Source organism: Elephantulus edwardii, unplaced genomic scaffold, assembly GCF_000299155.1.
Source record: "Elephantulus edwardii isolate Elephantulus edwardi_28Jun2011 unplaced genomic scaffold, EleEdw1.0 scaffold00046, whole genome shotgun sequence".
NCBI lineage: Eukaryota > Metazoa > Chordata > Mammalia > Macroscelidea > Macroscelididae > Elephantulus > Elephantulus edwardii.
The window spans coordinates 14803879-14817449 of record NW_006399796.1 but is presented as its reverse complement, the minus strand read 5'-3'; the positions used below and the strand labels follow the sequence as shown (position 1 = coordinate 14817449).

Here is a 13571-nt window from a genome sequence, read left to right as displayed (position 1 = left end):
GAGGTGAAAAAAAGTGCAACAATGAATGAATGGAAATCCAAAGTCTCTGTACATTTCATTAAAATTAATAATAATAAAAATAAATTTAAAAAAGAGAGAGATAAGATTTTCACACTTCCTCTCATAAGACTCTGAAGTTTGGACATTCACAGAAATACCCAGAAAGACACCCAGGGTCAAACAGAGCCAATGTCGGTCAAGAAAGCTCCTGTTTTTAATTGCCTTCAACTAGATTTTAACTCATAGCAGTCTCAATTCCACTCGTTATTTTTCAAGGCTATTACCTTTCCAAAGCCCTTTAACTTTCATTTGTAATCAGCATTTAAGTATCTGAGACACCAAAGGCGGTCTCCAGGTCTCCAGGTGCTAGACCCGATGGAGAGAAACCTAGAATTGTGAAACCCAGAGCAAACTGCTAAAGCATGACACAACATGATCTGCTGATGGCAAGTATCTTTTTGCTCATTAAAAGCTCAAATTAATGTCATCAAAATAATAGAAAGTTTGCAACTGAAACCTCAGACCCCCTGAGGTGAAGTTACTAGGTCTCCCTGAACACAGTCCTAGTGTTCACCAGCTACTCCCTAAAAGAGAGTGGCAATCGCCTGCAAAAATTTACAGCCCTGTAACTCCGATGGGGATGGTCATGGATAGGGCAGAGTTCAGAGTGATTGCGCATAGGGTCGCTATGAGTCACAGTCGATTCGATGGCACATAACAACACAACAACCAGAATAAAATCGTTATTAGTCAAAACGAGCTTGACGGCAGAGGATGGCCTAGTAACTTAATGTCATCACAAGGACAGACCATAGTCTTTCTTTTACCAGGAAAATACACTGTATTAAGAGAGGCAAAAAGTAGCAAAAGAGATGAGGCTTGCAATCTGGGTCAGGGGCAATCCGTGGCTCAGGGAACAGTGGTCATAACCATACACAAATCCAGTTTGGAGGTGTCTGAGTGGGGCACCCCAGTGTCCAAATCGGTCCATGCACAAGGAAAGAGCAGACAGATCATCTCTCGAGCATAAGGCACTGATTTTGAGTCTCTAACTTGGCCTACCCAAGAAATAGGCGCGCAGTTCAGACCCCGCCCCTCTGTCCACGCCCAAGACAAGCGTAGAACCATCACAAAATGTCACAGGGCCGAGTCTTGAGCGCGGCAAAGCAGGATCCACCCCCGAGAGACGAGGACGCTCCAGGCGGGTCCCTCCCCTTCCTCCCTACGCCCGCGAAAGCTCATTCATTCTTGAAGCGGGCAGCCAGATCTCCCCGAGGGGCAGTCTCCGCACCGCAAACCCACCCAGCCGCTTTGTTTAAGGACTGGCCGGAAATCGGGGCGCGCACTCGAGCGCGCGCGCGGGTGACACCTCCCGCACCTGGGGCCCGCAGCCGGGTGCTTTTCTCTGCCATAGCTGGCGCGTAATGTCAGTGTACGGGCCTCAGCACCGCTACAACCCAAGCTGCCTCAGCGTAGCTCGCCTCCCTCCCGCAGACCGTGATATGAAAACAATGAATCCTTTTTTGCTCCGCTGCGTAACCAGAGAACCAGCCCCATGGTAAAGGCGTGGACACCTGGCCCCCGCCCTCCCTCCCCGCCCGGCTGCGTACCCGGACCCAACACGTGCGCGTAAACGCGGCCACCCGGCGAGCACTCACTTCAGGAGTAGCTGGTCGTGCTCGGCCTTGAACTTGCCCAGTTCGATCTGCAGCTTGGCGCGCTCGCGGGCCGTGTCGTCGAGCGCGCGGCGCGCGTCAGCCAGCTCCGTCTCGTAAAGCGCCTTCAGGCCAGTGAGCTCGCGGCCGCGCACCTCCTCGCGCTCGGTCACCTGCAGCTGCAGCGCGCTGTTCTCCGTCTCCAAGCTGCGCACCTTGTCGATGTACACTGCCAGCCGATCATTGAGCTCGCGCAGCTCCTCCTTCTCCTGCAGCCGCGACAGCCGCGTGGGGCTCAACGGCGTAGCGGGAGCGCTAGCACGGCTGCCGCTCCGCGGCGGCATGGGGGTCGCTGTCGCCATGGCGGGCGGCGGGGCGATCGGCGGAGAGGGCTGGCGGCGAAAGCGCGGCTGGGAGGCCGCGGGCAGGACAGGGACCAGGTGGGGGCACGAGGAGCGTTGCAGGGGGTGAAGCTGGGAAGGCGCGAATGGTCGGTCCGCACCCGCGTGCAGAGTCCGGCTCAGGGGAGGAAGGAAGCACCAGGGGTGGCAGAAGTGGGGTTTCAGCACAAAGAGCAAAAGGAGTGGAATACGGATCAGTCAACCGTAATATGCCCGTTGTAAGAGAACACGCATACACATACATACAAACACACACGTACGAGAAGACGCAAAGCGAGGGTGACCAAAAGGGCCGCACAGGGTCCTCGCGCCGCCGCCGCCAATTCTCCCGCCCGCAGCACTTTGTTTCCTCTCAAGCTGTGGCTGGCGAGGGGGGAGGAAGGCCGCGAGGGGCGGGCTGGAGGCGCGCCGCTGGGGGCGGAGGTGGCGTGGGCCGCGGCGCCGCACTCCCCAACATGGCCGGCGCGCGCTGGGCCTCCCACGTGACCACTCCAGGCCAATAGGGAACCAGTAGTGCTCTTTTGCAGCTCAGGGGCGGGGCCTCTAAATTCAAAAACTGGCCCTCGGGCAACCGTCGGCTCGGCGCGCTCGGCTGGGCGTGGTCCGGGCCAGACTCAGGGCAGCGGGGAGGGACGCTGGTGGCTGCTCGTGCGCACTGCTCCCCACCCAGAGCCTGCCCGATCCTCCCGCCGCCCCGCGGGGTCCCCCAGTAGGGCTGGTTTCTAATGTGGCGGGAAGGGCCTGGAGGTTTCCGGGGCGGGTCCGCGCCGCCGCCCACATCGAGCTGTTCAGGGAAATTCAAATATAAACGTCTCAGCAGCTACACGCGAAACTCGAAGAGGCCCTGCCGGCTTTCGGTGCTGTAACCTTAACCTCCCGCCGGGAGGAGCGGGCTCGGAAAAAGTCCAGAGACCGGGCAGCTGCCCAGTTACGTAATGGACGCTTGCGCCAGAAGTTCAAAAGGTTTCAAGTGTTTCCCTTAAGTTGAAAATAGGTGTACAAAACTTCCCTTCCTTTCAAATTGAAAAACGTGTATCTTGAAACTGACCAATGAATAGAACAGAGAAGCTAGGAACACTGATTTTAAATCCCTCGTTACCAAAGCAATTTGGGCGTTCCCTGATCTGTCAGTTTTTTATGAGAGGATTTGTAAAGCCAGCAAAGATCACGGATAATGCTTTCAAAATAAAACTATGGGTTAATGAGGGCACAGACTGTTATTGTCACAATTAAAATTACACTGTAAGATTGGAAAACTTGAACTTGTGAAAACTGAAAATTAGTTTATTTCAAAAAGGAGCCCTCCAAGTTGTAATTGACAACTAGTTCTGTTGAAAAATATGTTAAAAAATTTTAGCTTTGTTAGACTAACGTTTATTCCACACATTGTGTCCTATACTGTGCTGAGTGCATTTCGAGGTGAAATTTCGAGGTGGGTTTCTATTTTAGAAATGAAAGGTTAATTTATTTAAAGCCCGCCAGCAAACGACAGAACTGCATTTGAGTCCAAGCATTTTGACTCCAGAACAAGGCCTTTAACTACAACCTGTTGGGAAAGTATCTGTAATTACAGATCAGTTACCATAATAATGCAGAGATAGAGACCAAAATGCACTTTAAATAGTGACCAAAATGTACACCTAAGAATTAGTGAAGTCCAATGAGCAACATAGGAATCCTTGGGAATTTCTCTCATGAATGAGAATACTTCACTTATTAGTGGTTCTATTTCCTTTCCTGTTACCAGAAGTGCCTCCTTGTTTGACCTTGAAAATGATAGAGTTGACAAGCTTCCATTTTATGCTTGGACATCTAGGATCTTATAAAGAATTAATATTCAGATTATTTTCTTAATAGAAAGGGATCTTAAAACTCCAAATGATAAGTGAGACCTAAAAAAACAAACAAACAAAAAGCCAGGAGGCTACTGGAATCAGTATCTAATGTATAATAAATCTGAAAAATCTGATCTCAGTTTGCAGAGGCCCTTTCTACAACTTTGATGCTATAGTTTTCATTTCTTGTTGTCTTTTACCTCAGATTAAAAATAAACACTTGGAAAATTCCTTCAAAATTATTTTCTGTTCATTTTTAAATTGTAAGATTATATGTTTTCAACCACAATCTCACTGTTCCAATCTCATCATTTCTTTTTTTTTTATTATTAAATTTTATTAGTTTCAATGAACATTCACAGGGATTCTGGGCTTTCATCCCTTCATTGCCGCACCATTCTCTCCACCCTCCTCCCCAGTTTGTTCTTCTTCCCCGCCATCCGAATGTCTGTTTTAATTGTCCAATTGCCACAGTGCTTGTCAAAGTCAGTTCTGATTAATCTCCTTTGTCGGTGTGTCCTTTGCCATTCCCTATCACTCCTCCCTGAGAGAGACTTCACCCTGATTCATAAGGGAAAGGGGATGGCGTATTCTCTTAGCTACTTCCTGCTGAAAAGGGACGCTGTGGGTTTCAGGGTAAAGATCTTCTCTCACTACTCTAAAGGGCCCCTTTGGCAGTAGGAAACACATAGACTATTATGGAGATTGATTTTGGAATTTAGATGCACTCTTATTGATTGTGCTTGGCCGTACATGTTCATATCCTTGAAGATGTATCATGGGGGTGTTGCAACCTAGAAGACACAAATTTGACTAACAAGTTGGGTTCAATAATGTATACTGCACTGAAACAGAGGAGGGAGAAAACTGTTTAAAAGAGATATATGACTAGGTACTTCTGTCATCACAGGAGTCTAGAGCGAGGGCTACATGGTGGAGGGGGCCTGAGGGAGGGTTTGTAAAACAGTGAAAGAATCTCATCATTTCTTAAGCTCAAGGAACTGAAGAGGAAATTCAAGCCTCGAGTTGCAATACTTAAAGATGCTTTGGGAAGAATATTGAGTGATCCTGCAAGTATTAAAAGAAGATGGAAAGAGTATACAGAGTCATTATATCAAAAAGAATTGGCAGACACAGAAGAATTTAATGAAACAACATATAAGCAAGAACCTATGGTGATGAATGAATAAGTTCAGACTGCTTTGAAAGAATTGGCTAAGAATAAGACCCCAGGAATTGATGTTATACCAACATATTTTAATTAGCAGATGGTGCCCTAGATGTGTTCACCAAGTTGTGCCAAGAAATCTGGAGAACAACCACTTGGCCAACTGACTGGAAGAGATCTATATTTGTTCCCATTCCGAAGAAAGGTGATCCCCACAGAGTGTGGAAATTATTGGACAATATCATTAATCTCACATGCAAGCAAGATTTTGCTGAAGATTATTAAAAAAAAATCCACATAAACAGAGAACTACCAGAAGGGCAGGCTGGATTTAGATGGGACCGAGGTACCAGGGATATTGTAGTTAATGTTAGATGGATCTTGGCTGAAAGCAAGGAATACTAGAAGAATGTCTATCTTTGTTTCATTGATCACGCAAAGGCGTTTGACTGTGTGGACCATAACAAACTGTGGCTGACTCTGAAAAGAGTGGGAATCCCAGAACACTTGATTGTGCTAATGTGAGTCCTATACTTGGACCAGGAGGCAGTTGTCAGAACAGAGCAAGGAAACACTGCATGGTTCAAAATTGGGAAGGGTGTATGCCAGGCCTGTATCCTGTCTCCATATCTTTTCAATCTGTATGCAGAACAGGTTATCAGGGAGGCTGGGCTCTATGAGGAGAATTGTGGCATCAGGATTGGAGGAAGAATCATCAACAAGCTGTATTATGCAGATGACACAACCTTGCTTGATGAAACTGAAGAGGACCTGAAGCACTTGCTGTGGAAGGTCAGGGACTGCAGTCTTCAGTATGGATTGAGACTCAATATCAAGAAAGCAAAGATTCTTACCACTGGGCCAATTGGCAGCATCATGATACATGGTGAAGAGATTGAGATTATTCACAATTTTGGTTTGCTTGGATCCACAGCCAACACTCTTGGCACCAGCAGCCAGGAAATTAGAAGACGTATTGTGATGGGAAAGTGTGGTTAGAGACCTCTCTAAAGTGCTGAAGTGCAAGGATGTCAGTCTGGAGACTAAGGTGTGCCTAATATATGCCATGGTCTTTGCAGTCACTTGCTGTGCAATGGAGAGCTGGACGATGACTAGGGATGATAGAAGGAGAATGTATGCCTTTGAACTGTGCTGTTGAAGAAGAGTATTGAATATAACATGGACTGCTAGGAAAAGAAACAGGTTTGTCCTGGAGAGGGTAAAGCCGGTCTGCTCCTTGGAGGCAAGGATTCTGAAGCTTTGTCTGACATACTTAGGACATTTTGCAAGGAGGGACCAGTTCTTGGTGAGGGACGTCATGCTTGGGAGGGTGGAGGGGCAGCGCAGGAAAGGAAGACCCTCAATGAGATGAATTGATTCAGTAACAGGGGTAATAATGGGGGTAGGTTTGTCATAGATGGTGAGATTGACACAGGATAGGGCAGAATTTAGGGCTGTTACACATATGGTCGCTATGAGTTGCAGGCGACTCAATGGCACATAACAACAAATCTCAAATTATTTTAGGATACTCATATAATCTAATTATCCCTACTATCCAAAATAACAAATATATTTGAGTTGGAAATGCAAAGATTTGCTTTAAATGACTTTGTAACTTTGAAGAAATTGCTTGGTGTCTTCCTACAAAGATGAGGCTAATTACCTTACAAAAATTTTGTAAAGAGTAAATAATATGTATGAGGTGTTAAATATAAAATATGTGAAGACTAAATAGTAACTGGTAGTACTCCAATGTCTACAACCAAAAACAATAAAGAATGAAAAACCTATTAGCCTAGAACTTTACATACAAACTTTTTATCAGAGCTTTGGTGTTGGAGAAGAGTTTTGAGGGTACCATGGACTGCTATGAAAACAAACAGATTCAACCTGGAGAGCATTAAACCAGGCTGCTCCTTGGAGGCAAGGATTCTGAGGCTTCATCTGACATACTTTGGTCATGTTGTAAGGAGAGACCAGTCCTTGGAGAAGGACATCATGCTTGGGAGAGTAGAGGGCAGGCGCAGGAGGGGAAGACCCTCTAGAAGATTAATTGATTTTGTGACTGGGGTAATCGGGATGAGTGTGTCGGAGACAATGAGATTGGCACAGGACAGAACAAAGTTTAGGGCTGTTGTACATAGGGTCACTGTGAGTCGCAAGCAACTCGATGGCACATAACAAACAACATCATGAGTTATACTCAATTCGATGATACTTAACAACAACATACTAAGTTAAAGTTGTATCAGATACTATACTGTTTAAGAATTCTGTTTGTTCTCCATATCTATTTAATCTGTACACTGAGCAAATCATTCAAGAAGCTGAACTATGAACAACAATTCCTCAGGATTGGAGAAAGACTCATCAATAACCTGTGCTATACAGATGACACAACCTTGCTTGCTGAAAGTAAGGACTTGAAACACTTGCTGCAAAGGATTAAATACTACATCCTTCAATATGGATTTCATCTCAACATCAAGAAGACAAAAATTCTCACCACTAGACCAAGAGCCAACATCATGATAGATGGAGAAAAGATTGAAACTGTCAACGATTTCATCTTACTTGGATCCACAATCAACACACTTGGGACCAGTAGTCAGGAGATTAAAAGATGTACTGCATTGGGCAAATAGTTTGCCAGAGATCTCTCCAAATTACTGAGGAGAAATGATGTCTGCTTGAAAACGTATGCCTAATTTAACCCAATCACTTGTTATGTATCTGACAGCTGAACAATGAATAAGTATGGCAGAATTGGTGCCCTTTGAGTTGTGATGTTGGAGAAGAGAACTGAATATCTCATGGACTTCAAAAAACCCAGATATGTCTTGAGGAAAGTGCAGCTAGAGTGCTTCTTGGAGGCAAGGATGGGAAAACTTTGGCTCACGTATTTTGGGCATGTTACTAGCAGAGGCTATTCCTTGGAAAGGGATATCGTACTTGGAAAGGTCAATGAAAAAGAGGAAAGTCCTCAATGAGAGCGATTGACACAGTGATTGCAGTAATGGGCTTCAATGTGTTGGAGATGATGAGGATGGAACAGGATAAGACAGTGTTCAGATCTCTTATTCAGAGGGTTGCTATTGGTCTACTCAATGGCACCTAACAATAACACCAACATCAAACTAAGTTTAAGGAACTCCGGTAGCATAGTCCTTAGGAAATTGGACTGCTAACCTAAAGGCAGTACTCCTCTGGCTATTCTAATCCAGCAGCAGCTTTTCAGGGAAAGAATGAGCCATTTCTTCCCATGCTATTTACAGCCTCCAAAAATTTACTAGAATGTCAGCTGAGTCAGTTCCAACTGTACAGCAATAAGAAAGAAATTATCAAATGTACTTCTTTAATTAACTCTTCACCTGATGTTATGACGTAGTCTTTGTTGTTTTTTATACTACAGTTGTCCAGCCCTTTTCATACAAATAATTTCAGAAATCACACCAACTCTCAAATTTTCCCTATGAGTTTGAAGAGAGGTAACTATGTAAATTTAGTCACAAAATGTCCTGACTTACAAGGACAATCCTAATTTTAAATATTTGAGCTTGGTTTTTCTACAAATTCTCCTTGTCAGGGCACATTTCTTGATTACTCGATAGGTCCTATATATATCTCTTACCAAGCCTCAACAAGCCCTGTCATTTCCGCCTTTAATGGTCCACCTGCAGTGCAACTAGCTTTCTCCTTATTGAGAGCTTATCTGATTATTTCTTTATGTGTATCATTTGATTCTGTACAAATTAATGTCGCCTTTCATTTGAGCACATATCTGAGTAAGTTGTCAGGAGTAGAATTGAACCAGAAAGAAGAAAACTACTGGGGTTGGCTCAGGGAGCAGAACGCAAGAAAAGGTGTTTTCCCACAGGCTGGCACAGCCCCAAAAGGATATGTGGGTGGAGGTGCAGTCTAATGTGTTATTATTGTTCAGTGTCATTGAGTGTCAACTCTTTGTGACTCTATGCATAACAGAATTAAATACTGTCAAAAAAATATAAACCTAAAATGATTCATATCCCCAGGAGGCTCCGAAATGAATCATCCTCCAGGTAGCCTGTAGACTAGAGGCTCAATCGCTTTGTCTGAATGATCTAGCAGGGCAGTATACTTATCTTCTGGCATGGGGAACTTTAGCTCATTAAACTTCTCAAAGTTGTCCTTTAAGCCAGCCGTGGCCACATGGGCCTTGTGCTAAGTCAATTTCACCCAGCCATCTTGAGATTCTTTAGCGACCCTGGAGACTCACATCTAATCTAATCACTCTTGAACAAACATTTGTTTGTTGAGCACTTAAAAAAAGTGTCAAGCAGGAAAGGGCAAGGATGACAACGTACCTTATATTTGTCTTAAGAAGCTCAACAGTTCTGTTGTGGGCAGGCAAGTATGTATGTGAGATATTAAACCTCAGAGTGCCAGGTAATAAAAGGGATCTATTCAAAAGGTAATAGAGGTCAGGCACATGCTCTAGTCTGGAAGGAGGAAGTCACTTGCAGATATATAATCTCTGAGCTGCATTTCTAAGAATGTTAGTCTCTGGGGACTGGCAAATGGATCTTGTGGAGACCTGTAAATGGCAAACTACAACCCTTGGGAAGAATTAGAGGGAAGTCCCAGATGGAATCCCTAATCTCCTTATGGTGTGCTTTTCAGGTCAAACCACACCTTTGTAGGAGTTGCTTAATACTAGAAATCACTAAAGTGGTTAGAGAAGTGGGTTTTAGTCAATGATCTCATTTGAATGTTACCTGAATGTACTTTAGAATATTTATTGTAGATGCTACATGCCATTCAATAAACTATGATTTATACCTACCTTGGGAATAACAAATCTGAACCTTGCCCTGTCCAGCATCATTCTCTTGATTTCTGCCTTGCTCAAGCCCATTGCAGTAATCACTGTGTCAATCCATGTCATCAAGAGTCTTCTTCTCTTTCACTGATCCTCCACCTTTCTCAGCACTCTATCTCCCTCCAAAGACTGGTTCTTTTCCAAATATATGCCCGCAGTGAGACAAAGTTTCACTATCTTTGCCTCTAAGGAGCATTCTACTTGTATTTTTTTCAAGACAGATATGTTCGTTCTTTTAGCAGTCCATATTTTTCTTCTCCAACACTGCAATGCAAAGGGATTACTTTCTCTGTCATTCTTCCTTCTTGTCCAACTTTCAGATGCACAGGAAGCAATAGAAAAGATCATAATGTGGATCAGGTACACCTTAGCGTTTAAAGCGGCACCCCTGCCCTTTAGAATTTTGGAGAGATCCTTGACAGAAGAGTTCCTCACGCATGTCTTTTGATTTCTTGACTGTTTTGCTACCACGGGTTTTGATTGTGAATACAAGTAAAATGAAATCACTGACTTCAATCTTATTCTCCTTCTCTCATGATATTACCTATTGGTCCAGAGGTGAGGATTTTTCTTACCTTGATGTTGAGGTGTAATCCATATTGAAAGCAGCATTTTGGGATCTTCTGCAGTAAGTGCATCAAGTCTTCTTCACTTTATGTCAGAAAAGTTGTGTCATCTGCTTAACGCAGGTTGTCGATGAGTCTTCCTCCAGTCGTGATGCTACATTCGTCTTCACATAGTCCGGCTTCCTGAATGACTTACTCAACAAACAGACTGAATTGATGTGGAGAAAGGATACAACCTTGACATACACCCTTTCTGATTTAAAACCATTCAGTATTCTCTCCTTCTGTTTGGACACCAACTTTTTTGGTCTATGCAGAGGTTTCCCTTGAACACAATTAAGTGTTTTGAGATTCCCATTCTCAATGTTAGCCATAATGATCCACATAGTCACAGCCTTTGCATACTCAATAAAATGCAAGGCACCAGCAGCCAGGAAATTAAAAGACGTATTGCGATGGAAAAGTCTGCTGTTAGAGACCTCTCCAAAGTACCGAAGAGCAATGGTGTCTCTCTGGAGACTAAGGTGCACCTGATACAGACCACGGTCTTTGCAATCACTTGTTATGCGTCAGAGAATTGGACAATGACTAGGGAGGGCAGAAGGAAAATTGATGCCTTTGAGTTGTGGTACTGGAGAAGAGTATTGAGGGTACCATGGACTGCTATGAAAATAAACAGATTCATCCTGGAGAGGGTTAAACCAGGCTGCTCCTTGGAGGCAAGGATTCTGAGGCTTCATCTCACATACTTTGGTCATGTTGTAAGGCGGGACCAGTCCTTGGAGAGGGAACATCATGCTTAGGAGGGCGGCGGGACAGTGCAGGAGGGGAAGGCCCTCTATGAGGTGGATTGATTCAGTGATCGGCATAATTGGGTTGGGTGTGTTGGAGACAGTGCTACTGGCTGTGTTTAGGGCTGTTGTACACAGGGTCGCTATGAGTCACAAGCGACTCAATAGCACATAAAAACAACAACAAATGTCTTTCTGGTTGTGAAGGGAACAAGAACAATATGAAGATGGTCAAGTGTGACTTCCACTAGCTTCACCATGGGTATATTGTCCCATCCAACAATACCCACAATGTAACACTGCTGCACTTATTTTTCCTAATTGTTGTTCTTAGGTGCCATGGAGTTGAGTGAGAGTCATAGAGACCCTATGAACAAAATATTTGAACCCTGTTCTATCCTGTGCCTTCTTCAAACTTCCTGACACACAAGAGCCCACGGCAGTAGTCACTGTGTCTATCTACCTGATTGAGGATCTTCCTCTTCTTCGCTGACCCTACACCCTTTCCAACATCATGTCCCTCTCCAAGGAATTAGCCCCTCCTATCAACATGCCCAAAGTATGTGAGGTGAAGTCTTATCATTTCTAACTCCAAAGACCACTCTGGCTGCTTCATCTCTTGGGTGTCCATGGGATGTTCAGTGCTCTTCTCCAACACCACAGCTCAAAAGCATCAATTCTTCTTTTGTCATCCTTATTCATTGTCCTGCACCGAGAGGCATAGTAAGTCATCAGAAAGACTATGGGCAGAACCAGACACACTACAATCCTCAAACTGACATCATTATTCCTCAATAATTTAGAGAGGTCCCTAACTGCAGATTTTCCCAGTGCAACGTGTCTCCTCATATTCTGACTGCTGGTATCAAGGCTGTTAATTGTGGATCCAAACAAGGTGAAGCTGTTAACAATTTCAATCTCCTCTCCATCCATCATGATGTGGCGTATCGGTCTGGTGCTAAGAATGTTTGTTTTATTGACATTGAGATGCAAACCATGCCAAGGGCTGCATTCCTTGATCTTCAGCAATAAGTGCTACAAGTCCTCCTCACTTTCAGCAAGTAAGGTTGTGTCATCTGCATAATGCAGGTTGTTGAGTCACCCTCCAATCCTGATGCCACAATTCTCTTAATAGAGTCCAGCTTCTCAAATAATTTTTCAGCCTACAGAATGAATAGGTATGGAAAAGAGAATACAAGCCTGATGCACTCCCTTCTTAATTTTAGACTATATTCCCTTGTTCTGTTCATACAACAGTCTCCTGGTCCTGGTATAAGTTCCACACTAGGAAAATTAAATGCTCTGGCACTCCCATTCTTCTCAATGTCAGTCATAACTTGTTATGATGCACATAGTAATTTGCCTTTGCATAGTCAATGAAGCACAAATAGGCATTCTTATGGTATTTTCTCCTTTCAGCCAGGATCCATCCCACATCAATAATGACATCCCTCGTGCCATGGCCTCTTCTAAATCCTGCTTAAACTCAATTTCAAGATCATTTTAGGCACATGTTAGAGGCATTGAATACCAATGATCGAAGAACAGATGAGTTGTGGATTGATATAAAGGATATCATCCATGAAGAAAGCAAAAGGTCATTATAAAAACAGAAGAGAAAGAAAAAATAGAAATGAATGTCAGAAGAGACTCTAAAAATTGCACTGGAGCATTGAAAAGCCAAAACAAAAGAAAACAAGCCAAAGTAAAAGAGCTAAGCGGACAATTTCAAATGACAGTTTGGGAGGACTTTCCCAATGCTGGTTAACATCAAGATAGAATCTCTCAATTAGTTTAGACAGCTTCTCTGTCAACAACAAGATACACAGTCCCTGAATTAATCCAGGTAACGTCTTGGTCAATAGCAAGATATTTTTGTGCACAGGGCCCTCTGACCCCAAGGGAGGCAGGCTGTTTTCTTTGGTTTTTCCTCTTTCCTGGTATGGCAGTTTCTGTCTCAGCGGCTCTGGCCTTTGGCTTCATCTGTGGATCTTACCAAAGTTCACCCCAACTCTGGTTAGCGTGCTCTCTCCTATGTTGGCGTTGCAGCTGTTGATGATGTTGCAGATTCTGCTCAATGTTGAACCATGTTTCCACAGTTGAGACAGCTGGATACCACACCCTCAAGGACTGCTAAGGCAAAGGATAAAGAAGCCATTCTCAAAAGTCCTAATACCACATTGGTATCCTCTGCTTTCAGGCAAGATCCACCTCAGAGACAATATCCCTTCTTTCGTGGTCTCTTTCAAATCCAGCTTGACTATTTGACAGTTCCCTTCTATGGACTGTTTCAG

General features: G+C 44.2%; 1 protein-coding gene across 1 annotated transcript in view; it reads right to left on the bottom strand.

Annotated features, from left to right (window-relative positions):
• The window catches only part of LMNB1 (lamin B1), an 82106-nt gene extending 79690 nt beyond the window's left edge, over positions 1–2416 (bottom strand). Inside the window, exon 1 of the mRNA XM_006886008.1 lies at positions 1659–2416. Coding sequence (XP_006886070.1) covers positions 1659–2017 — 359 coding nt within the window. The 5' untranslated portion in view covers positions 2018–2416. The remainder of the gene's footprint in view (positions 1–1658) is intronic.
• Between the last annotated feature and the right edge of the window lie 11155 nt (positions 2417–13571).